The following is a 26886-nucleotide window of genomic DNA, read 5'->3' as shown; positions in this document are numbered from 1 at the left end:
AGCACTGAGGTGTTAGTAGGAGGCAGAGAAGGTGATGTGGCTGTGTCCGCAGCGCTGCCCTGCTATCCTGGAGCATGTTGGATCCTGTTTATGTCTGCAGCCCCTTCAGTCAGCACTGGCAGCAGAGACAAGAATGTGGTAGAACTACTTGTGACCTCCCAGGGCAGATCCTGGAGCAGGAATGTCTGCTGGGTGCTCTATGGGGCACTAATGCTATGGTAATAGTCATATTGTCATGCGCCCTACAACACAATAGTGCAAGGTGAGCTGGATTTTAGGCTTCAGGGGTTGCTTTTTCTGTTTCATGATTTACTATACAATCTGATAAATGGCACTGAGCCTTCAGCGTGATATTGTAAAAACTGGTCCAACCTTCATACAAAGCTGTACGTCATTGGTCTTCTGACCGGACTAGTCCGTCACAGGCCCTGGAATACTTATTGTCTTATTCTGATAATTTACAACCTAGTGAAAAATCCTATCAATAGGAGTTTTAAAACTTCTCTGACATCTGTATGCCCCCCCTCCCCTTTTTAACACTGTAGTGTAAGTTTACTGTATTGGAACAGCTTCTGGTACATGCTTTACATGAACTAATAGACCTTCATTATACTGACAGAACAACAATTCTGCTCTTTCACAACTCTGTTATTTGCCAGGATTTTGTTTTTTGTGTTACTTTTAATACTGGCAGGTTCCACTAGCAGATTTACAGGACACTTTCCAAGCATTAAACTGTAAAACACATACCACATGGTCTATGGTTTTTAGAAGGGGCATTCTGGAGTAATGCATGCCAGTCTGTGGTTTTAGTTGGGGACTTTTTACACTGCTTGAGTAGGTTTTTCTACTAGAAGAAATGGAAATAAATTGTGGTGCGTCTATTAAATCAGTCGTGTCCGCCTTGGGTGTTTGTGTTTTCCTTTAATCTATTGCACAGGTAATACCCTGCACACACATATCTAGTTGACATTCCCTGTTCCTGCGGTTGGTTGCCAAGATGCGGGTGGGTTTGCAGCTACCCCTTCTCACCTTCTCCTTGTCCCCAACATATCGTCCTTGTGGGGGGTTTTTTCAGACCAACGTCTCCTTTTGGTCACCATTCAAACTCTCTTCTTTTGCAATGGTCGTTCCCAAAAGCAAAAAAAAAAATCCCCTGACAATTGCGCTTATAAATGAGGGCTTATGTACTGGGAGCATACACATGATGGCCCCCTGGTGCCATTCTTCCATGTTTCTGCTCCCTCTGATCGGCAGAGATGACAGACTTGTAAGTTGTAAGTAAGTGGCACAGATTCCATAAAGACCATTTTGGATCTTATTGTAGCAAGTCTTTATGAAGCCTGTGTGAACAGAGCTGTACTAAGGCAGTTTGAGAGTTAGACATATTTTCCAGCAGCTGCGCAATATGTAAATAATTCTGGATGAGAAACAGGATATTGAGTAGGTTGTGTACGTGATAGTATGTTTAATCATACCTTACATGTACTGATGTGGGTGTATGCCTTCCTTCTACCCCGCTTATTGAGGGCAAATGCCAGAATGACAATGACTTCCCAATTTTAACACTCAATAAAGGATTACAGTTGAGTTTGTATGTAAGTCGGAGCCGTATATTTTATTATTGTAACCCCAGTCAAAAAAATTTTGGTCTCTTTGACAATTGGATTTTAAAAATTCTGGATTGTCATAAGAACCAGGATTAGCAATAAAGCTTAATTACAGGCGCCATTGATAACTGTTAAAGCTGTTTATTGTAGCCTAGGACTAAAGTACAATAAATTACCAAAATCCAGAGGTCCGTTTGTAACTAGGGGTCGTATGTAAGTCAGGTGTTCTAAAGTTTTGAGATTTTAGCTTTGATTCTTTTTATTTTTCTGCCTAAGCAATTGAAATTTGTATCTCTTTGCCATCTCAATGTTCCCCCTATTGCTTTTCTTATCTTTCTATGCCCCCTCCTCTACAATGAACCCTCTGATCTGTGTTGACCCCCCTCTCATCTTTAAGCCTGCTTCTCACTACACAGAGTTGGAACCATTATTGCCTGGCTCCAATGTTGGATTTACCTCTGGGGCAAAAACGACATCTATTTCACAATTCTGAATAAAATCACAATATTACTCTAAATGGATGAAAAAATAAATTCAGCCCAACATATAGCTCATGTTTTTTGGAAATGTTGTTCTTTTGTTTTTGAAAATGCACTGACTTCCTTGTGTTCATATTAGTGTGGACAGTTGGAGCTGCAGTGAAAAGCATAAAGGGAGAAAGAAAAAGACTGATCGGTGTGGTCACAGTGGGGACTTTAGGAAGGGTCCGAACCACTGGCGAACTTCCACCAGTCCAAAAAATAAGTTGTTTGCTGCTACAACACTGCAGCACTTACAATCTATTTTTCCTCAAACATTTACCTTGCAGTGTTCGAGTGGAGCCATGATAAAGGGACAGAAATGTCCATCTCACCTGGTGTGCCAAACTCTATCCACTCCATCACAGGTGCACGTTGATTACTCAGAGATTAGAGGAGTCGACTGGGGTAGGAATGGAAGATCCCGTCATGCATGTGTAGAGAAGGACAATGGCCAAGTAAAAATCTTCTTTATTTGATATGCATTATAATACACAAAGCGTCCACCTAGTAGAAATGACCTACGTGTTTCGGCAGCAGGCCTTATTCATGGTCTAGACCTACGCGTTTTGGCAGCAAGCCTTCCTCATGGTCTAGACCTATGCATTTTGGCTGCAAGCCTTCTCCATGGTCTAGACCTATGCGTTTCGGCAGCAAGCTTTCTGCATGGTCTAGACCAGTGATGGCGAAACTTTTGGAGACAGAGTGCCCAAACTACAACCAATACCCATTTATATGTCGCAAAGTGCCAACCTGACAATTTAAGCAGTAACTTATTGGACCATGCTGTATCACAGGTTTTAATCGTATTGGCCTCCTGAGTTCATCAATACAATAGAAAGATGATGGGGAAATTTGGATTGTAACTTCCCTCCAGGGTCCCTTGAAGAGGAAGGATCAGGTAACCCAGAGCAGGAGCTCCAACGTTAATCCATCTGTATCCACACCTTGCCGCTCCTCCTGTAGTCCTGGGAGCCAAGGATGTTGCTTTAAAATGGTGCTGAGCGTGGCATGTAGTCTGGGACCACAGGAGGAAGCTTTGAGTCCTGTCTGGCAAACTCTCTGTTGGTGTGGGTGCCCACAGAAAGGGCTTTGAGTGCCACCTCTGGCACCCGTGCCATAGGTTCGCCACCACTGGTCTAGACCTATGCTTTCGGTAGCAAGCCTTCTTCATGGTCTAGACCTATGCGTTTCGGCAGCAAGCCTTCTTCATGGTCTAGACCTATGCGTTTCGGCAGCAAGCCTTCTTCATGGTCTAGACCTATGCGTTTTGGCAGCAAGCCTTCTTCATGGTCTAGACCTATGCGTTTCGGCAGCAAGCCTTCTTCATGGTCTAGACCTATGCGTTTCGGCAGCAAGCCTTCTTCATGGTCTAGACCTATGCGTTTCGGCAGCAAGCCTTCTCCATGGTCTAGACCAGGGGTCAGGAACCTTTTTGGCTGAGAGAGCCACATATTTTGAAATGTTATTCCGTAAGAGCCGTACAATATGCACTTGCCTCCCAGTAGATAGGTAGCCCCAGCACATGCCTCCCAGTAGATAGGTAGCCTTAGCACACGCCTCCCAGTAGATAGTTAGCCCCAGAACACACTTACAGTAGATAGCTAGCCCCAGCACATGCCTCCCAGTAGATAGGTAGCCCCAGCACACGCCCCCAGTAGATAGGTAGCCACAGAACACGCCTCCCAAGTAAATAGGCATCCTCAGCTCATGCCTCCAAGTAGATAGGTAGCCCCAGCACATGCCTCCCAGTAGATAGGTAGCCCCAGCACATGCCTCCCAGTAGATATGTAGCCCCAGTAATACCTTCCAGTAGATAGGTAGCCACAGCACATGCTTCCCAGAAGATAAGTAGCCCCAGCACATGCCTCCCAGTATATAGGTAGCCCCCGAACATGCCTCCCAGTAGATAGGTAGCCACAGCAGATGCCCCCAAGTAGATGGGTATCCCCAGCACATGCACCCCCAGTATATAGGTAGCCACAGCACATTCTTCCCAGAAGATAGGTAGTCACAGAAAAAAAAAAAGAATATTCATCTACCTGCGCTCCCTGCAGCCAGCTCCTCATCAATCCCACGCTCTTCTTTTTGACCGAGGCTTAGACAATGGTGGCAATGGTGCCTTGGTTGGTCAAAAGACTTAGGCAGCGGTAACATCGCTGCCTGTGTCCTGTGATCAGTCTAAGACACACTAGAGCCATTACTATTTATTAAAAATCTGTCTGAGAGCCAGGTACAGCCAACAAAAGAGCCATATATGGCTCCCGAGCCATAGGTTCCCTACCCCTGGTCTAGACCTATGCGTTTCGGCAGCAAGCCTTCTCCATGGTCTAGACCTATGCGTTTCGGCAGCAAGCCTTCTTCATGGTCTAGACCTATGCGTTTCGGTAGCAAGCCTTCTTCATGGTCTAGACCTGCGCGTTTCGGCAGCTAGCCTAATTCATGGTCTAGCTTGCTGGTGAAACTGGTAGGTAATTTCTACTATGTGGACGCTTTGTATTTTAATGCATATTGAATAAAAAAGATTTTTACTTGGCCATCGTCCTTCTCTACACATGCATGCCGCATTTCTACCACAATGATAAAGGGACAACTTATAAATGCAATACTGCATTACATTTATGCTTAGGTTAATACACTTAAAATGTGAATAAACCCTTGACACTTACTTATAAAATTAACGTAAATATATAATAATTATTAAAAATGAACATAACTAAGAAAGTTACAGGTGGTAGAATCCTTGCTACATGAAAACTTCTGTAGCCCCTCTCCAAAATGTATTATTCAAGCGTTTGTAAGGAGTGGCATTTTCGTATTGTCTGAAGAAGTTTTGAACTGGTATAAACCCACCCCAATTATCATTTCTATAATATATTGAGTCAGGGAAGAGAAGCTTAATGTGTAGAACAGCTTGTTTGCCAACATTTAGAGAATACATTTGCTAGTGCAGAGGTTGGTTAGTGTTGTATCTATGTGTCATCCTGGCTATAGGAGAAAATAACGTACTTGCTGTGTACCAGGTACAGAGCTGCAGCTAGATTAGCTGTCGGAAGTGTTACACATGCTGCAATGGTTTTCCTGTAGCCTTAGGGTGCCAGTATGTGAAGAATCTCATCTCCTCCCACGGGCCATGCCTTACTGCACAACAGCTATTTTTTTTCCATGACATGTAGCGTGTGACTGATATCATGAACAGCTTGCTATATCATTTACTTTTCACAGGTAAAAGAATGTTAACAAAATTGAAGATTGTTATGATGGATGACAGCATCATAGCTGTGCAACTAACCAGAATTGAGGCCAAGCTTTACCAGCGCACATTCACTTGTTACCGGTTTGTATCCACTTCAAAAAGTGGATATCTATCAACAATTAATTTAATGTAATTGTAAAAAATATTACTGGTACCCATTTAAAAAAAAATTGCTGTAGATCTGTAAATTGCTGCTGGTTTTACTGCGGCTAACCTACAGTGATCAGGCTTCTCTTGTCCCGATCTAGGTGGCTTTATTAATACTGGAAAGTCTCAAAAAGGCTGGGGAGACTCGCTGCTATTTACATCTCATGATAGAAATCTTGTTTTCCTGTGTAAATGGCAGCAGAATTCCTCCAGTTTTCAGGGTTGAAAGAGGGGGATAAACAATCATCAATTATTGACATGCTGCAGGCTAAAACCCCTCTAGAAGATCACTGTTTAATACAATTTTTACTTTTTTTTTTTTCCCAAAAAGTTTTTGTGTGCATTTGTGGACCTCCGTGTTTACCTTTAGCACATTTTAATCCTCATTAAGGGCTTCTTTTGTATACAATTCAGCAAAGTGGTTCCCACCTTCCTCTCCTATTTCCCATTTTCTATAAAGGTCAGACTCGAGGGTGAGTTGGATATGCGGTCATTTCTATAATAAGCAATGCAACCCAATGCCAGAGAGTCTAGCTCTGAAAGAGAATAGAGCCCTATAAGGATTTCAGGCATGTAAGAGGATCTCCAGCAGAGGATGCCGCTTTATTACACTGTTAATCATGGCTTCTGTTTTCCTTCTACTTGTCACATAGTAATAACACTAGTACCACATGTCTGTTAACCCTAGTAGATCACATGGATGTACTTGGTGTGTATGGTTTTATTCTACAATACTAGAGGAATAAAATTTACAGGATAGCTTAAAATTGTAGAGCCAGTGTAGGCCAGTGATCAGAGTTAAAGCAGCCTTTATGTCAGTTGTACAAATTCCTAGGCCAAAAGACGTTAAGAATATAAAGATAGTAATTGATCGCTACCAAATTTCAACAAAATCGCGCAGTTTTTGATTCTGGAGAATTGTCATGTTGCTGTAGCGCTAGTGTTGTCTGTTTTTAGGGGTTCCATCTCACTAATCGATGGAGCGATTGGTCAAGCATGCTTACTGCCGGCCTGCTAAATACTAAAGGAGTGTGGGAAATTGTTGAGCACAGCTATTTCCAGCACCATCATAGAAAGTGAATGGAAGTGCTGGTAAATAGCTATGTTGTGTGCTCAATTTTTTGAAGATCCCATAGTATTGAATCCACCAATTACTGAGAATAAGACCCATTTCTCATGATTAGTGAATCCGTTCTCTTGTTTAGATTGTAAGAACAGGCAAACTTGGTACAACCACTATAGGGCTGCATTCACACGACCATATGGGGGATGTATGTACAGCCGCAAGTATGTCCCCCATAGACTGCAATGGGTGCTTGGAGTGATGTGGTGCCCCACATGTGCGGCACAGGGGGAAAAGATAGGATATGTCCTCTCTTACCATGTGTGCACGGCCAAAGGCCGTGCATCTCTATTGAGAGGGGCGGGGTCACCGCACTGTGACCGGGTGCCATAGAGGTCAATGGGGACCTATATGCGTCCGTAAATGGTGCAGCCACATATTTGTCCCCGTTACATTCCTTACTCATAGATCCAGGCACTGTGACTGTGGTAATCTTAAATTTGTCATCAATGGCCTCTTTCCTTCTTAAATAAACTTTTTAATTATGCTAATGAGCCTCAAGTGCTTTGGGGTCATTACCAGAGCCCTTCCTTGCTGTAGCCCCACGGACTGCTACACTGTCTCCCCCTTCCCATCTGATCCCTTCAACCTCCCATTGTGTGCTGAAACTTCCTCTGCTGCAGTGAGATTAGTGTTGAGGGATCAGATTGGGAGAAGGGAGACGGTGTAACAGCCTGTGAGGCTACAGCATCGAGGGGCTCTGGTAACCCCCTCCACCAGTGCTCTTGAGATGCATTACCATAATTTTAACCATTGATTTTAGAAGGAAGGAGGCCATGGATAACAAATATAAGAAGATTACCACAGTCACGGTGACTGGATCTATAAAGTGTCCCTGGTTCCTTTCTTGTTTTATGGTAGATTTCCTTTAATGATCAGCCTTTACATTGAAAAAAAAGTATGTCCGTGGTTATTAAGGTTTTAATAAGACTCACTTTCAGAACTTTATGTAATATTGAACATGTGTTTTCATGTGTTTTATTATATTTTTTTTATGTCAGATATTAGTAGAAACTTCAGAAGCTAAATGAAAATGTAGATAAACCTTGTACCATGGTAATGCAAGCACATTGTCCGCACACAGTATCTCTTGCATTAGCATAGCACAGAGAAAGTAGGGCTCATTTACTAAGGGCTCCGTGGCCGCACTTTCGTCAGGTTTCTCGACTTTTTTGCTGGGTTTCACGCGACAGAAATCGGGGGCGGGGCCATCTGAAAACCCGACTGATTCGGAAAAGCCGCGGAATTTAAAAAACGAAGTGTGTCGCAAAATCAAGCACTCACATGCGCCGAGAAGAACCAGGTGAACTCTGGTGGACCTAGGCGCAGCAGCGACACCTGGTGGACATCGGGTGCACAACCTTAGTGAATAGCCAGAAGACCCGAATCCTCGTCGGAGGACGCGCCGCTGGATCGCAATAGGACCGGGTAAGTAAATCTGCTCTAGTGTCTACTACCCACCCCCAGGGCTGAATTATACACTGAGCAGCTAATGCAGCAGAATCGGCACTAAACTGAGTAAAATTGCAATAGTAAGGGGTTAAATTATCTTTATCATGTTGGCATCACTAGGGAATAAAGATCTGAGAATTTCCTTTAATGGGCAAACCCCTTTAAGACACTCTTACATTGATCCTGAAATACATCAATCACATTTTTCTGCCGGTGATGGCCTCCGCAGACTTCATTGTATGCCTGATGTAGTTCCAGGGGATCGATTTAGGCCGCACAGCTTAAATATTTAGTCATAGAACACATTTCCTGTAAAGTAATGAAATGTTTGTAGAAGATTTCAGAAGAGATGTCACCAGTAATTATCAACATTGTTTTGTTGTCGTATACGCTGAAGATGGACAGGGAGATTCCAGAGACCGAGATGTCTCTGCTGAGGATCCATAAACCATGCTGAGCTCTGCTGTTACTGTCAGGTTTCCACCCTTTGGGGGGGATGGAATTTTTAACATCAACAGCCGTGGAGCAGCCGAGTCCCACCTATCGAGTGACGTGCTTTCTACTCCACATCCTTACTAGGAATCTGTGTTCTGGAATGTGGGCAGCGCTGTAATGGATCTGCCTGGGAGTCAGCCTGACACTGCCGGAGTACAGCTTGGAACACTTGTTCCTGCTCCGGCCGTCCTATACCAACTCCGACATCTACTTCAGACCCTTTAGAAAATCTAGCAGAAACAAAAAAAATGGAAGTTCAGTCCAGGATGCACCCTGACATCCCGGAAAATGGAGAACTGCCTCCTATGGAGGTCACCGCCGATTTTCTACCACAGGAAGGTGGAGGAGAGGATGAGAAGCCGGTGTCAAACCTACAGAGGAGGCGCAGCGATGTCAAAGTCTACAAAGAGATCTGTGACTTCTATGCCAGATTGTAAGTGAAGATGAGCCTTTACCTGGATTATTGGCTGGAGTGCCTATTTCAGGCTGGGGAAAAAAGCTAAATTCTTTGGTTCTAACCAGGAAGGCTAATGGGTGGATCGCGTCCGCAGAATGCCTGCATTGTGGTTACTAATGTACTATACGACTACACATATTATTCATGGAAAACTGTTTGAATGCCAGTGATTTTAAAGCAAATATATTTTGAGCCAGACCAGGTGGTGGCTTTGGCAGTGTTTTCCTTGACAATAGGAGGATGATTCTTTTCTGGATTAGATTATAATGCATGAACCTATATTGACAGATATGCCCAAAACTTGAGTTCAGTGAATTTATATATGAAAACATCATAAATAAGCTTTTCTATAACTTTTCAACTACCAGATTAAGGGACAGGAAGAGTTATCATAGGCTCCCAATCTCATCTGTCTGGAGCCTGTGACTTCAACTATTTATATACAACATGGGAACAAGACATTTACTTGTTTCATTAATGTACACAATGTACTTTTACTGTTATGACAGATGTTATGTGCTTGCCAAACATTTTATCTGCCACGTCTGGTCTTGTAATGTGTGTGGTGGGTCCCATAAATCTCCCCTAATGGCAGATGTCGGGGAAGTTAAGGATTGGTCTGTTGAATTGTAGATGTCCAATTCTTCTGCTGTCAGGAGTGAGACTACCCCAGAGGAGTCTGGCAGCGCCAGTTTCCCTGCATGTGTCCAGGGAGTCCATGGAGACTTCTGTATAAAGAGTGTGGCCAGCTTTAGTAGAGTAATCTTGGATTTTTTTTCTTCTTGTATAACTAGATAGTTTGTAAGGAAAGTTGACATGTCATACAGCCTGTGATCAGCACCCACCAGCTGGTGTAGCCGCATATGTGGTGCCCTCCTTTTCCTTTGTTCCAGTTATTTTTAGGTTTTTGTGGTTTAGCAAATACTTAGGAATTTATGTCTGTTCCGTTTTAATCACATTCCACGGAGCAGCGTCTGTCCAGGCAATGTGCACATATAGGCCATTCCTTAGACCACAGGACTAGGTATTGGGTATTATGGTGAGCATGGCTTAGTGAGGACTTTACAGTAATTTATTGGAAGTTGCTGGATTCAGTTGATATATGGGAGAAGTTCAAGCCACTGATGGTGGTGTTTAAAGAAAATCTACCTTCAAAACCAAGCATGATAAACCAACACTTACTTGTAGATCCATGCACTGTGACTGTGGTAATCTTTTATTTGTAATCTGTAACTCCTTGCTTCTAAAATCAACTTTTTATAATAATACTACTCTTACCAGAGCTTCTCAGTGCTGCAGATTCACAGGCTGTTACAATGAACAGGGACAACACGGTAGTTTAGTGGTTAGTACTACAGAATTGCAGCGCTGGGGTCAAGTCCCATCCAGGTCAACATCTGCAATTTGTAATAATTCTTTATTTATATAGCGCACACAGATTACGCAATGATGCACAGAGCTTGCCAAATCAGTCCCTGTCCACAAAGGGGCTCACAATCTAATCAACCTACCAGTGTGGGAGAAAAACACGGAGAGAACATACAAACTCTTTGTATGTTCTCTCTGTGTTTGTGTGGGTTTCCTCTGGGTCCTCCATTTTCCTCCCTCCAAAAACATACTGGTAGGTGGATTAGATTGTGAGCCCCATGGGGACAGGGACCGATCTGGCAAGCTCTGTGTGTGCTATATAAATAAAGAAATTATTTTTATCAACAGAGAAGGTCTCTTAATCTACAGCACTGAGGTGCTTTGGATTTTAGAAGGAAGGAAGTCATGGATAACAAATATAAGATGACCACAGTCGAAAGGCCTGGATCTATCAGTAAGTCTCCCTGGTTTATTAGGCTTGATTTTGATAGTAGATTTCCTTTAGGCATAAGTCCCCATGCCTGATATGTATGCTTTTAGTAAATGGTTGTATTCTGCAACCACTTTTTTCACAGAGCTATGTTGTGTTGTTACTCAGGGCTGCCAATAGGGGTTTTCCAGACGCGGTGTACACATCAGTGTAGGGAGACACCCCTGTGACTAGGAGAATGGTAACGCCTAGTTGTCAATTGAACCAGATTCGGGTAGTGCCAACCTTTAGCTATCCATCATACAATAATTACATAATTTTATGTACCCAACAAGATAAATCCAAGACTGCATACATTGTCAGTAAAAGTATATGTTTAGTAAATGGGAAATTTAAAGCCACATAAAAAAGAGGAACAAAACTTAGTATACATTGTGACCTTATGTGGGCCCTTTAATTTCTAAGAAAATATATGTGGAGACTCACTCCTGCTACACTGAATCCAATAGCCAAATCCCCTATCAGCAGAAATCCTGCTAGATGGAAAAAGTCAAACAGGGCAGAGCAAGAGGGCAGTATGAAAATGTATGTATACAGACCAAAGGAGCCGATCCCCGACATGTAGGACACTTTGTCAAGGGTATGCTCTTGGTGAATTAAACCCAGTATAATATTATGCCCATAAGTATTAGAAAGTCTACTCTTATAAGGCTGGGAGAAGTGGGTTTTTAAATCTTTCAGCACTGTGTCTTAAAAACAGTATTTTCATCAGTAAAATTTTGGGCCCTAATCATGTATTTTCCCTCTGGGGAAATCCTCTACAACAGTGGTGGTGAACCTATGGCACGGGTGCCAGAGGTGGCACTCAGAGCTCTCTCTCTGGGCACCCAGGCCATCACCAAAGAGGACTCAATTAGCCACTTGCACTCCCAGGAGCCCAGGACTTGTCATGCTCAATGTTATTATAAAGCAACAGAGCTGCCTCGGACTAAAGGAGGATTGGGAAGGTGTGGACAGATCAGAATTATCATTGTTGCTCCTTCTCCAGGCAAAATATTTCTTCCTGTTCTGGGGAACAGGAATAATTGGTCCTCATTCTATCTTCTGTATTGGTGTCATTAGAACACTGTTACAAGTGAAAGTTACAACCGAGCGGGGAGCAATAAGTTGGGGAGTAAATTGCCATGCTGGCACTTTGTGATAAACAGGTGGGTATGGGTTGTAGTTTGGGCACTTGGTCTCTAAAAGGTTCCCCATCACTGCTCTACAATCTTAGACTAACTATTCAATACAGGCGGTCCCCTACTTAAGAACACTCGACTTACATACGACCCCTATATTGGTAATTTATTGTACTTTAGTCCTAGGCTACAATAAACAGCTGTAACAGTGTAGCTTTTTTTTTCTGGAGCTACAATTCTAAAATATACAGAACCTATCTTGTACGTTACCCGGGATTGTCTGTAAAGAGAAGTGCTCTAGGAATCAGTGCTGTAAAACTATTCAGTGGTTGTATTCAGTTTACGTGAGTGAATGCATATTTTTGTCTACTAGTGATTCTTTGAGTGCTGATTTTTTTTTTTTCTCCTTGGACTGTGTTTGGCATCTCATGTAAAAAAAATCTAATCTGTTTAACAGTTTACTTGCCTGCTGGCCCAGTTTGAGTGATTAGTGCATTTAATACAGGAACATTGATTTTTATCTTTTCTATATTCCAACATCATACATTTATAAGACACAGCATATTTACTTATTAAAGAAAAATCTGATTTTGAATGTCTCCTCTTTCTCCTCTCTTATAGCAACATGGCGAATGCCCTGGCGAACGCGATGTGTGAGCGCTGTAGGTCTGGCTTCGCCCCTGCAGAGAAGATTGTGAACAGTAACGGAGAGCTCTACCATGAGCAATGCTTTGTCTGCGCGCAGTGCTTCCAACAGTTTCCAGAAGGGCTCTTCTATGAGGTAATACCATCTTCACTTCCAAAAGTATCCGGCTTGTTGAACCAGCATTTAGCAGTTACTATGTCGGCACCTTGTTATAACCCAGTGACCTTGTTATAAAAAAGTATAACTAGTAAAAAACCTCTTGTAGACCGCCACCCAAATTACAGATATGCTTTGCATTAGGCCGCCCAATTCTGGGAGTTTTAGGTGCCTGCGGTGTCGGCCTACATGAACACAAACTTTGAAAATGCATCTTGAAAGTGCAGATGAATTTGATTTTAAAGTTTTTAGAATTGTATCTATAGAATTTTCATAAGGCTTCAGGTTGGTAGTTTATTCAAGGTCGTTTCCCTCAAACTTTACCAACTGGAATCAGATTTTTAACAGACCACATAGAGTTAACAATTCAGGGTGTTGCCCCATTTTTACACTTTGGTTACTTCTGCTTTTTGTAATTCTCTGCATATACTGTTACAGATCTGAGCATCAAAGGAGAAATACAAAAATGTGCCACATGTATTATTTATTTAATTATTTGCTTAGTGACTGCCTGATAGTTGCGTTAAAAATTGTTGATAGAGGATCGATTGTTGGATGGATAGATAATAAATAGACAAAAAGTTAGATAGGCAGATATATAAATAGATGATAAGGATTTTCAACCAAGGGATATTAAAAGAGAAATACATCCTCCACATGCAGGGGGCCCTGGGCAAATGCCCAGTTTGACGCCCCCCTAACTCTGGCCCTTGACAGTGTAACATAACAAGAAAAACTGATTTGGTGTTTCTGGGCCCATTCAGATAGCAGTGATTCCCATCGATGTTCTGTCATAGTTTCTAATGAATAGTGCAGTGACGGAGTGCCGACGTATTAAATGTGCATATTCATGTTTGAGAGATTCTTATTATCTGCACTACTTTGTTGCGATTCTCAACAAAGTAGACATCTCACCTGATATCTCTCTTCCCTTTTGGAATGCAGATATAAGTGTAATAAGCATTCTTTATTAAAAAAAAATATATATACAACTCTTCAGATCAATTTGATACCCTGTTCTTTTACTTCTTAATGTCTTATTAGGGTTTATTGTGTCTGTATACTCCTCTTTTTTAATTACTGATGTCTAAAATCTTTGCAAATCAATAATCTGTTTAAAAAAGAAAGCGGGTGACCTACGGTTTCAGTTTGGTTATCTTAGAATAACTGTGGTCATCTTCCCCATTTAGATCGTGTACTAGGCCAGGCGCTAAAAACACATGGCTGTCCTCGGTTCAGTCCGTGAAATCCGGTCACGGCATATCCGTGATTCATGTACTGGGCTTGGCAGTGTACCTGTTTTTTCTGTACTGGTTTGTATTGGTATTTCCATCTTTCAGTGGTCTAACCAGTGCCACTTGCTATATTGCGGCACCATACCCCATGAGGTAAGTATCTGTAGTCCTTAGTTATGAAATTTCTAACTGACACGACCTGAAAATATTACATTATTCCCATAATAGTTTACCGTCCAAAACAAGAATATTACTACATCCTTACTGAACTGTGCACCATATGTATAGTTACTTATGACTTGCGTGTATTCTGTATTTTAGTTTGAGGGCCGGAAGTACTGTGAACATGACTTCCAGATGCTCTTCGCGCCATGCTGCCATCAGTGCGGTAAGACCAGTTTCTATTGTGTTTTCATTTTGGCCTGCTGTCCAGTATGCAGTGGTAATCTAAATGCTTGTAAATTGGACATGACTCCAGAAAATTTCAGTTCTTCTCACTGAGCTCTCTAGATCCAAACTTTCTTGTTTGAACAAATGCTTTCTGTTCCGGATATAGCAGAATTTCAGACTTTGTAGAAAGTCTTTGGCGGCCTTTCCTTTGGTGCATTACAGAAAGCAGTAGTCCTACAGGAACTTGTACTATGATGCTGACAGTGTTCAGTGCGGGAAACATGTCCATATTTCACAAACTGAAACATTTGAGATAATGGAAAAATAAAGCTGTAGCTTGTTAGACTCGCGGCCGGAAGGAACGAGAAGGTTGTTGTTCAGGCTGAAGTTTTTACTGTACATGCAATGACAGAGACATGAAATTGAAGGAATAAACCCCCTTTGAAGCTTTTGACATTCACAAAGATACAAATGCTTCTTTTTATCTCATAACTATACTATTCCTAGACTATGGGCCTTTATATTGTATTCTCAAGGGGTCTAACTAGGAGTGTGCTGCCAAGCTGGGTCTCTGCTTAGCTTCACATAGCAGTCATCTGTATGTGCTTTATAAGACTTCATTGTACAATCTTAATCCCAACAAGGTCTGAGTGATATACTGATATATTAGCAATACGTTGACTTGCCTGACTAAAATTATTTCTTTAGGATGAATCACTTGGAAAAAGCACCATATAGCTCCTATATGTACTTGGCCACTTGACATAGGTCACTGGGGGTAACATTAACAAGATGATATGTTCCACACTTATTGCCAGCACTATGACTGCTATATGAACAGGTAGCTGTGCACTAGTTATAGGTCATCAGAAAATAGTGTGTGTGTATATGTATGTGTGTATATATATATATATATATATATATCTCACACACATACATTCATATACTGGTAAATAGAGGCCGATAGCAAGCAGGAATAAAAGCAACATATCTATAACAAACTACATCCATTTATATATCACTGGTGAGGGTTAGTTGTGTCTTTATAGCAATCCCATTTGCTGGATGTGATTATGCTTTTATGAACACACTATAACACCATATTATCTTTGACATTGTGTTTTATTGATCCTTCCAGTGTGTGCTGTTTGTGTTTCTGCCACATAAATAGAGGTAGAAGTTAACCTTTCATCAATCTCTAGGTGAATTCATAATTGGCCGTGTTATCAAGGCAATGAATAATAGCTGGCACCCCGAGTGTTTCCGCTGTGATATCTGTCAGCAAGTCCTGGCAGACATTGGCTTTGTGAAGAACGCAGGCAGGTGAGTGACCGTACCCAGACACTGGCTTGTAGGTGACCGCATGGGATGTGGCTTCTTGGCATGGGCATATACTATCCAATTAATTTTTTGGACATGGCAATGTTTGCTGATTTCTTGCACAATATTAATGTTATATATTTAATATAACTCAAAAAGATCAATTTCTGATGTGATATCTGACCACAGAAAATGCTCTTTATAATATAGTCTGAGTTATTCCATACAGAGGTAACAAGTGATGGTTTCAGGACAATTAATAATAGCAGAATATATAACAAACATTTTGGTAACTTGAATGGGCAATGTATGGAATTGGGGCATCCCGTAGTATATACAGTAATAAACCCAAATATAACAGACATGTTATGGAGTTGCCAATTCTAGAATGTGATCATGAATTATGTAAAAAGATCATACATAAAACCCAATAAGTTGTGAAATTTTAAATATCAGCCTGAGCGCCTCCGGCTCTTATACTAAGTTATTATTTAGGCAATAAAGAAGCCAAAATACATGCAGAATCCCCGAACCCCCCCCCCCCTGACTCCCATCCACTAGACATAACAAGCAGCTTTAGTAATCTGGTGGTAGATGTCCATTAACATGTCACATGGGGACCACCTCAGTTTTCAGTCTCTCAGGAAATAACCCTTGATGATGCACACAACAGGAAGATTTACTCCAGCATTAATAATTTAAACCTGATATTTCTTTTCCAGACACCTGTGTCGTCCATGTCACAATCGGGAGAAAGCCAGGGGCCTAGGGAAATACATCTGCCAGAAGTGCCACGCCATAATTGATGAGCAGCCACTGATATTCAAGAATGATCCTTACCATCCTGATCACTTCAACTGTGCCAATTGCGGGTATGACACATAATGCAATATCATTAGTGTAGCTTTTCTCTTCTAGGTGGAAGCATAAGGAAATGTACCATAATATATCTTATCATTGCCTGTGTCTTTAGCAAGGAGCTCACAGCGGATGCCCGGGAATTGAAAGGAGAACTCTACTGCCTGCCCTGCCATGACAAGATGGGTGTTCCTATCTGTGGAGCCTGCAGGAGACCAATTGAGGGTCGGGTGGTGAATGCTATGGGAAAGCAATGGCATGTGGAGGTAAGAAGAATCAGTTAGAAGCTAACAAACCCACCTCAGTTCTGCAGTAATCTGTCTGTCTTTTTTTCATTTCAAAATTTAAATACTTTCTCATATAAGAACACCTCCCCAGCGGGTAACCCCATACACAGTAGGATATGTTATATATTATTGGAAGGGTCATGTGTCTTGATATATTTGTGATAGGAATGAGTCGTACATATTTGTGAAAAGCAAAAGTGCTATATGCATCTAAGTATACAGTACAGGCAGTCCCCGGGTTACATACAAGATAGGGACTGTAGGTTTGTTCTTAAGTTGAATTTGTATGTAAGTCGGAACTGTATACTTTACCATTGTAACCCCCAGCCAAATTTTTTTTTGGTCTCTGTGACAATTGGATTTTAAAAATGTTGGATTGTCATAAGAACCAGAATTAACAATAAAGCTTCATTGCAGACGCCTGTGATAACTGTTATAGCTGTTTATTATAGCCTAGTACTAAAGTACAGTAATTTAACAATATCCAGAGGTCTGTTTGTAACTAGGGGTCGTATGTAAGTCAGGTGTTCTTACAGGGACCGCCTGTATATAATTTAGTCTATTATCTATTGATTTATTATCCTGTGTTTATTTTTCATCCCAAAATGCTTGAACTAAGAGGGCTCTACTATTTTCAAAATGAATTTTGTGGGTAGTTCTGTTGGTTAGTAATCTCAAGCCAATTGCTTTATAACTTGTAGATTTGTTGATGTTTTTTTCTACTTTGACTAAGGTCTCTTGCAGAAGAACATGTACATTTCACAGGCTGCAAATAAGGGGCCCTAGGCCCCTAGCTCATGGCTCTTGTCATTGGAACTTACACGCCAATGACCAGAGAAGAGAATGTGTAAGCTGCAGGAACAGCACAAGGTTTCAGTTTTGTGGCTTTGGCAATTGGTTCATGAGTAAATCGGCAGATCTTAGGCCATAGTTACAAAATACATTATAAATGGTGGTAATTGGCACTTGACGTGATTTTCTTATGATTTTCTGCAGCACTTTGTATGTGCGAAGTGTGAAAAACCATTCCTGGGCCATCGTCATTATGAGAGGAAGGGACTGGCTTACTGCGAGACTCATTACAACCAGGTCAGTGACATTCTATGTCTGAGCACTTGTGTAAATTTATGTATGGAGATATTACACTACTGTATTTCATCAGTTTAATTGTAATATCATGGTGCTGTTTTCTTTGTGCCACTGGAGGTCACTACAATTCTATGATTTTATTATAATGTGACCTCTTAGTGTGACAGTCTGATATATCTCTTTATAAATGATCAACATAGATAGGTATTGAAATTCTTCTTTATTTCCATAGCTTTTTGGAGATGTTTGCTTCCACTGCAATCGTGTAATTGAAGGTGATGGTAAGTGTCATTCAAAGTTTCTTTCCAATTTTAATTCTATTAACCCCTTAACGCTCCCAGGTACAGGGAATGTATGAAGAGGACTCACTGGCTGAGTCCTCTTTATACAAGGGTGGGGGTTGTTGCATATTGCAGCAAACCCCCACCGCTAATAACTGCGGTCGGTGCTTGCAAAGTCGCCAGGGGCGTTTAAAAGACGGCGGCGCCGCCATCTTTATTACGATCGTCGCTCCCCCAAACGTCATTGGGGGACGGCGATCGGTATGCCATGGTAGCCTCGGGTCTTCGTTTGACCCGAGGCTACCTGGCTTCCTCAGATTCGTTACAATGAGCCAGTGGCTCATTGTAATGAATGAGCTGCAAAAATGCCATATACTGCAACAGAAGTTACCCAAATCTTGCTCCTTCCTCTTTTATTCTGCAGCCTTTCCCCCTGTTGTTAGTGACTCCTCATATGGCTGTTGCTAGGCAGATTCTGTCTTCACTGAGGAGCTGACTAGGAGCTAGAGACACGCCCCCATCTTCCTCCCTGCAATCAGCTGTTCACCTCATGGCTCAGTGCTCCAGCACTCGGCCATGTGCTGCCAGGAGCTCTAACCAATGTAGTGACAAAACACCTACACTTTTCTCTCCCTCAGCTTTCCCTGTACTTGTATATAAACAAATAATCCACACAGACACAATATGCAGAGCAATCACATTCCCCACTCCCACATCACCATATACTCCACAGCAGGAAGTGGCAGGAGAGACTCTCCAAGTCTTCGTGCTGTGTGCCCCCATGTGCTGTGTGCCCCCATGTGCTGTGTGCCCCCATGTGCTGTGTGCCCCCATGTGCTGTGTGCCCCCATGTGCTGTGCTGGAGTTTTACTTAGATAGGTAGATACATAGATAGATATGATTAGATAATAGATAGGATATAGATAGATAGATATGAGATAAAATTAGATGATAGAGAGATAGAGGATAGATGATACATAGATATGAGATGGATCCTAGATCGTTAGATATGGTGTCATTGGTCGGCATCAGGGAAAATACTTTGAGAAATGATTCCCAGGGACACCTGGAGCAGAATTATGTATTTTAGTTTTTTTTGCTCAGAATGATGGTTACACTTTAAAGTTAGCCAGTTAATAGGCGTTTAAGGCTGTCTGGTGTAAATCCTATCCTGCCCTGACTGTCCGCAGGCTATGTTTGCAGCAGAAATTAAAAAAAAATAATTTTGTAGATGATGCCATCACACTGGACCATGAAAGAAACAAAAACTAGAAGTTGTTACGCTGTTTGGTAATATACTGGCAGTGGTTTTTAGGCCAATTGGTGGTGAGGAGTTCCCTAACGTGGTCTGCTAATACTGGATGGGCCAGTCTGGCTGAATCGAGTACTATTCACAGGCGTGACAGGGGCTCCTGTGGGGAATGAGACCCTGCCAGCTATATACAGTCATGGCCATAAGATTTGAGAATGATAAAAATGTTAATTTTACAAAGTCTACTGCATCAGGTTTTATAATGGCAATTTGCATGTACTCCAGAATGTTATAAAGAGTGATCATCTTAACAGCAATTAATTGCAAAGTCAATATTTGTCTAGAAAATGAACTTTTTCCCCCAAAACACAATTCAACTTCATTGCAGGCCTGCCTTAAAAGGAGCAGCTAACAATGTTTCAGTGATTGCTCCAGTAATACAGGTGTGGGTGTTGATGAGGACAGAGCCGGAGATCAATCTGTCATGATTAAGTAAGAGTCACACCACTGGACACTTTAAAAGGAGGCTTGGCATCCTTGTTTTTTATTCTGTTAACCATGGTTATCTCTAAAGAAACACGTGCAGTCATCATTGCACTGCACAAAACTGGCCTAACAGGGAAGAGTATCACAGCTAGAAAGATTGCACCTCAGTCAACAATCTATCACATCAAGGAATTCAAGGAGAGAGGTTCCATTGTTGCCTAAAAGGCTCCAGGGCGCCCAAGAAGGACCAGCAAGCGCCAGGACCGTCTCTTAAAAGTGTTTCAGCTTCGGGATTGGGCTACCAGCAGTGCAGAGCTTGCTTAGGAATGACAGCAGGCAGGTGTGAGTGCATCTGCACGCACTGTGAGGCGGAGACTCTTGCAGCAAGGCCTGGTGTCAAGGAGGGCAGCAAAGAAGCCACTTCTCTCCAGAGAAAACATCAGGGACAGACTGATGTTCTGCAAAAGGTACAGGGAGTGGACTGCTGAGGACTGGGGTAAAGTCATTTTCTCTGATGAATCCCCTTTACGATTGTTTGGAACATCTGGAAAACAGCTTCTTCGGAGAAGACAAGGTGAGCCATACCACCAGTCTTGTCTCATGCCAACTGTAAAGCATCCTGCAACCATTCATGTGTGGGGTTGCTTCACAGCCAATGGAATCGGCTCTCTCACAGTCTTGCCTAAAAACACATCCATGAATAAAGAATGGTACCAGAATGTCCTCCAAGAGCAACTTCTTCCAACCGTCCAAGAGCAGTTTGGTGATCAACAATGCTTTATGGCAAGGTGCTCCATCCTGCTGGAAAAGGCAAAGGTGATAACTAAATGACTCAGGGAACAAAACAGATATGGCAATGGCCTGGAAACTCCCCAGATCTGAATCCCATTGAGAACTTGTGGTCAATCATCAAGAGACGGGAGGACAAACAAAAACCAACAAATTGTGACAAATGCAAGCATTGATTGTGCAAGAATGGACTGCTATTAGTCAGGATTTGGTCCAGAAGTTGATTGAGAGCTGCCAGGGAGAATTGCAGAGGTCCTGAAGAAGAAGGGTCAACACTGCAAATATTGACTTGCTGCATCAACTCATTCTAACTGTCAATAAAAGCTTTTGTTACTCATAATATGATTGCACTTGTATTTCTGTATGTGATAAAAACATCTGACAAGCACACATGAAAACCAGAGGGCAACAGATCATGTGAAAATATACCGTATATACTCGAGTATAAGCCGACCTGAGTATAAGCCGAGACCCCTAATTTTACCACCAAAAACTGGGAAAACATTGACTCGAGTATAAGCCGAGGGTGGGAAATGGATTGGTCACAGACCCCCCCCCCCCCTCCCCAGTATATAGCCAACCAGCCCCCTATAGTATACAGCCAGTCCAGCCTGCCCCCAGTATTATACAGCCAGCCCATTCTGCCCCCAGTAGTATACAGCAGCGCCCTCGGTAGTATGCAGCCCTGCCCCCGGTAGTATGCAGCCCTGCCCCCGGTAGTATGCAGCCCTGCCCCCGGCACTATACAGCACCCTAGCCTGCCCCGTGTGGTATACAGCCTGCCCCCACTAGTATACAGCCCAGCCTTCCCCCGGTAGTATACGCCTGCCCCCAGTAGTATACAGCTTGCCCCCAGTAGTATACAGCTTGCCCCCAGTAGTATACAGCTTGCCCCAGCATTAAAAAAAAAAAAACTTATATACTCACCCTCCAGTGGCCCCGATGTGCAGCGCTGCTCCCGCGATGTCCGCGCGGCTCATCTTCAGGCTTCCGCGCCCGTCTTCTTTCTTCTGCCGGGCGCCGCCATTGCTCTCTCTCTTGGCCGGCATCAGTATGCTGCTGACGTCATACTAGGCGCCGCCCGGGAGAAGAACAATGGCGGCGCCCTGCAGAAGAAAGAAACCGGGCGCGGAAGTCTGAAGACGAGCCGCGCGGACATCGGGGGAGCAGCGCTGCACATCGGGGCCACCGGAGGGTGAGTATATACGTTTATTATTTTTTAAGTATTTTTAACTCGTATATGACTCGTGTATAAGCCGAGGGGACGTTTTTCAGCACATTTTTTGTGCTGAAAAACTCGGCGTATATACGGTAATATTTGTGTCATTCTCAAAACTTATGGCCATGACTGTAGCTATGCTGCTGATGTGCTTGTCATACATGGTTTCCTGTGTGATCATACTGCCATCTCCTGGCAGTTGGGAATTGTAGTCCAGAGGTTTTGAATTACTGCAGATCTGTATCTCAGACATGTGGTGGGATATTCATGTGTGCTAAAATAATTTTCTCAAAAATGGAGTTCAGTTACATTTGTTTTGTTTTTTTTCCGTTCTTTGAATAAACAAATAGTGGTCATCCTGCAATGAGTGGGGACTTGTCATATATAGTTCAGATCATATATTTATGTTATACCTTTAAAAAGGCTAAAATCTTTTTTGTTATTTTACAGTTGTATCAGCTCTGAACAAGGCCTGGTGCGTGAACTGTTTTGCTTGTTCGACCTGCAACACAAAGCTAACCCTCAAGTAAGTTATAAATGGCATACACTTGTAGACATTTATTTCATCAATGGACTGAACAAATTATGGGCTAAAACCGTAGCATCTAAGGTTTTAATTTCCGCCATCACAATGCACTATTTCGGCTGTATAATATAGCAGACACCTGCTGTATCAGGGCTCAACAAACCTTAAAGGTTACCTCTTGCCTACGTTTACCCCACTAAACTAGCAGCTCCCTCAGGTAGGGTATGAAATGTCTAGAATTCACTATTTTTTGTGAACTCACACACACTGCACTGTTGGGTGCCCGCAGCTGCTCTGCATATGGAACACAGCGTGATAACGTGAGACCAGGCTGTATTCAGTGTGCCAAGAGGATCCATGCAGATGCGCGCACCCAGCAATGCCAAACTATTATGCTGAGCGCAGCAGGCAGAGTGTTCTCTGACACTGATTGCATGGGGAAAGAGAAGATTAACATATTGACACCCCCACCCGTGCTGCAACTCCTCCTCGCTGATGATGCCGAAAATTGACTGGTCAGACACCGGGGCTCATATCTCTGGAACAGAGGGGGCTTGGAGAAAAATTCAAATTGCCACCGAATCGGTGTGCAAGCCCCTATATTCTGGTATGTTAGATTTAATAAGTTTGGGGTGGTGAAAGGTCCTCCTTTAAGGGCAAGAAAAGTTGGAAATGTGTGCTTCAGATAAAGATACAATTTCTGCCTTTTTCTTTTAACTGTCCGGACATGAGGTTGTGTAGGTCGCAGACCTATTTAATCTGATAATAGAACCATGATTCTGGCTTCTATAGAACCCAAGATACAGGCGTCTGAGGTGATACTTCCCTCTAGGACGAACTCTTTTGCCAGATAAGGGGAATTTCACCTAAAAGAAGGAATACTGGAAAGCGTATTTCACACCATCGCTGTTGGGGCTGCTAGTTTAGAAAAAGCTGGTGACAGGTTCCCTTTGTATGCAACAGTCAATTGGCTGTAATATTTATGGTTCTGTCTAGGTAAATGAGATGCATCTGAAATTTTTCGTCTACTAGCTGACTGATGGGGAGCTGATTGTTTTACCCTTCAGCTGCAAACCTTTTATTATGTGGAAGTCTTGGCCTTTTAGTATCCGTATCTTCTGTTTCTTCTATTCTCTCCTTCTGTTCTTTCTCTTCCTTTGGCTCGCTAAGGAATAAGTTTGTAGAGATAGATTTAAAGCCCACTTGCAAGCCCTGTTATGAAAGGATGCCAGATGAATTTAAACGACGGCTTTCCAAGTTATCCAAAGATGCCAAAGATAAAGACAAAAAGAAAAAAGGATCTTGTCTGTGATCTCCCTCTATATTTCCTTGTCACATGGGTTAGTGGCCTGACTGTGTGTAAACGCTCACTCACTAATCTCTAGAGTGTACGCTGAGTTGGGATTGTGATATGTTTAATACTGCATGTCAATATGTTAGCTCCATTATTGCAGAATGACAATCAATTTGTCTACAGTACCCCTGCAGAAGTAGTTGTCTCCATGACCTTTAATTTGCATACATGTCTTTAGAAATTGATGGGGGATTTATCAAGGCTTGTACTAGTTGTACTAGCTATAGTCTGGACCCTTCCTGGCAGATTACTGCATATTGTATTTATCAAAAGGCTGGAGCAGGTGGCTTTATAAATCTCCTCCAATATCTGTCCCACATCAATAGAATGGGAGAATAATGGTTATTACCATACTAAATGCAATGGTAAATCACAGAGGAGGTGCCCCATGTCCATGCAGCGGGGAATACACATGGGCAGAGGATATAACTAGAGAGTTGTGCAGAAAATAAAACAAATGAGCCATTCACTGGAGCACATGGCTGAAGACAGACTCCCGATCACATGTGGACAGGACCTACTGGCCAAATTATGTGGGGCATAGTAAGTTTTTATCCAAGTGTGTGGTTGCTTATCACTTTGCATGCATTTTCTTATGATAACTTTTAATTGATTGCAAATGTTGTGCTGTGGATAACCCTCTCGGACCGCAAAGATTTCCTATAATTTTAAGAGCTTTCATCTTAATAAAAAATAAATAAATAAATAAAAATCATTTTACAGGCTAAAAATATGAGTGACCTAACTTTAGCATAGTCCCACCGATGCATTCAATGCACAGAGAAGGTAACAGGAAGCAGTAGGCTCCATCCAGAGTAGTAATTACAGATCTGAACTACAAGTATAGTTGACCTGTGGGGTACCAGGGGTCAGACCCCCAGTAATCTGATATAACCAGCTAGTCATCAATATTTTTACCCTGGAATTTTATCATTGGGGACATTTATCAATGGGGCGCCAGATTTTCTTCTTTTCAGGGCAGTATTATGATGTGAAGGCGCACTACAATGAACTCGACTTATTTGTATGACATGTTTTACTGTGAGAAATGCTTACTCTTCTCTTTTTTTAATTCTTTACTCTTTTTTTAATTGTTATATAGCTGTCTACACTTGAGAGGATAATTATTTGTCCAAATGTTTGATTGTAGGGGAAAACGCTTTCTGGCCTTTAGTGAATATTTATCACCATTTTATTTATTTTTTTAAGGAACAAGTTTGTGGAATTTGACATGAAGCCAGTCTGTAAGAAATGCTATGAGAAGTTCCCTCTGGAGTTGAAGAAACGACTCAAAAAGCTCTCGGAAACCTTAGCAAGAAAATAATCCTTTCCTGTGTGTGGGATAGAGTGTCGGCAGCGTGCAGCATGCTGGTCGAGCATTGATCATACCTTCTACTTGACTGTGTTCTAGTCACTGAGGCTGGTGCCTGCACTAACATTCACAGCAATATATATTTATCTGCATGATATTAAACTAAAATGCACAGGCCATTTATTCTTTCACCTCATTAATAACACAGCAGCTGGACCCAGTGCCATTTCTGTATTGCTATGTATAGTCTCATGTGCTCCATGTCACCATGTATAGAACAGTATTAATCCACTATAACACTGTGTATGTGACTGAAAAGCTCACGCTCTCTAGAGTAGACTGTCTGCTTAGAGTAAGCACATATGTGTCTGAGCAAGAACTGCCCTAAGACTACTTATCGCGTGACCTCTTGGTAGGTAAAATATGTCTTAACCCTGCTGTCTGACCTTTTCACAGCAGATAGGTAACATATGGATAGCATAAGCTACGCTATAGTTCATAGTATCATTTCTTATATTTCTACTCTAAGACTTAGATAGCATCTCAAGAGTATATGAAATAGACTATAGACTGCTGCCCACCAGGCTCCTAGCGGGGCTTGATGGCTGACTGCATCTTGGACTTACCTTGCACAACCAATGCATATCTAGTGCCTTTACCCGTGTGTGGTAGACAGCAAACCCATCTCTACTCACAGTTTAATATCAGAAAAGGGAATCATGGAATGTAAACTACGCAGAGCATTGAGAATTACTTGAATTTCATTTGAGCTCTGCATGTCACTGGCATTCATTGCTTTATATTATTTTGTGCCTTAACCCTCCATTATACTTTTAGTCGCTATGCTATTTGACCATATATGACAATTTGAGCTTTTTATGGTTTCTACTATGCAGTATACACTGTGCTGTTCATTCCCTGGCAGCATGCTTTTATCTTGAACATGTGAAGTATTTTTATTGCAGATTATCAACCTACATATTGTTATATAGTCCTGGCATTGTATGAAATGCCTATTCCTTACATTAATGTGTAATGATGCATACACCTTTTTTCACGCTCGTCGTTCTCCTTTATGGAGAAATGGCTGAATCCCATCCTGGGTCTCTGTATATAAAGGCTTAAGATAATCAGGAGCTATAGAAATAGGATTGTAGAGACCTGCTTAATAAGACATTACATCAAATACAGATAGTTATCTTGCCCTAAAAACATGCTCAGGTCCAGGTCCAACAATATTATCGAATATTTTTATATAACAGTTAATAAAATCTATACACTTAAAGTAAAATTGTGTTGTTGGGATTTCTTATCTATACATTGTTATTCAAATGTAAAGCATTTTACAGCTTGTACATAGATGTGATCAATTTCTTTACACATAAACTATACAACCTTGATCACCCATCCAGCAGTCCTGCTGAACAGATGCAGCAGTGTCCCTGCTTCCACATAACAGGACAGTGTTGTCGTCCGTATACCATCCATCACATGGCCCTTGTGCAGTTAAGTACTGTTTAGTTATAAAGCAAATACAATACTAAGTTATATATATGAATATGGGAAAGCCAGGTTTTTTCAGCATCTAGTACACAACACCATGTATTTCAGAGGGCTCGTTCACATGGCTTTGGTTTCCCTGGCTGTGT

The 26886-nt window shown here is 42.0% G+C and overlaps 1 protein-coding gene across 7 annotated transcripts in view; it reads left to right on the top strand.

The window, feature by feature from the left end:
- LIMS1 (LIM zinc finger domain containing 1) overlaps positions 1–26528 on the top strand; it is a 51792-nt gene extending 25264 nt beyond the window's left edge. For 3 of the 7 annotated variants that reach the window (XM_072135823.1, XM_072135829.1, XM_072135827.1), the window contains exons 2-11: positions 12659–12818; positions 14396–14462; positions 15667–15787; positions 16507–16656; positions 16758–16908; positions 17926–18018; positions 18251–18299; positions 22496–22571; positions 23742–23911; positions 25135–26528. In XM_072135823.1, the coding sequence (XP_071991924.1) occupies positions 12659–12818; positions 14396–14462; positions 15667–15787; positions 16507–16656; positions 16758–16908; positions 17926–18018; positions 18251–18299; positions 22496–22571; positions 23742–23883 (1009 nt within the window). In that variant the 3' untranslated portion in view covers positions 23884–23911; positions 25135–26528. Of the gene's footprint in view, positions 1–8710; positions 9035–12658; positions 12819–14395; positions 14463–15666; positions 15788–16506; positions 16657–16757; positions 16909–17925; positions 18019–18250; positions 18300–22495; positions 22572–23741; positions 23912–25134 lie in introns of those variants that run through there. The other 4 variants (XM_072135824.1, XM_072135828.1, XM_072135825.1 and 1 more) reach the window with 3 other exon arrangements.
- Positions 26529–26886: the final 358 nt, after the last annotated feature.

Source organism: Engystomops pustulosus, chromosome 2 (assembly GCF_040894005.1).
Source record: "Engystomops pustulosus chromosome 2, aEngPut4.maternal, whole genome shotgun sequence".
NCBI classification, from domain to species: Eukaryota; Metazoa; Chordata; class Amphibia; order Anura; family Leptodactylidae; genus Engystomops; species Engystomops pustulosus.
Note: the sequence above shows the minus strand (reverse complement) of the source record. Positions and strands in the feature narration are given on the sequence as shown.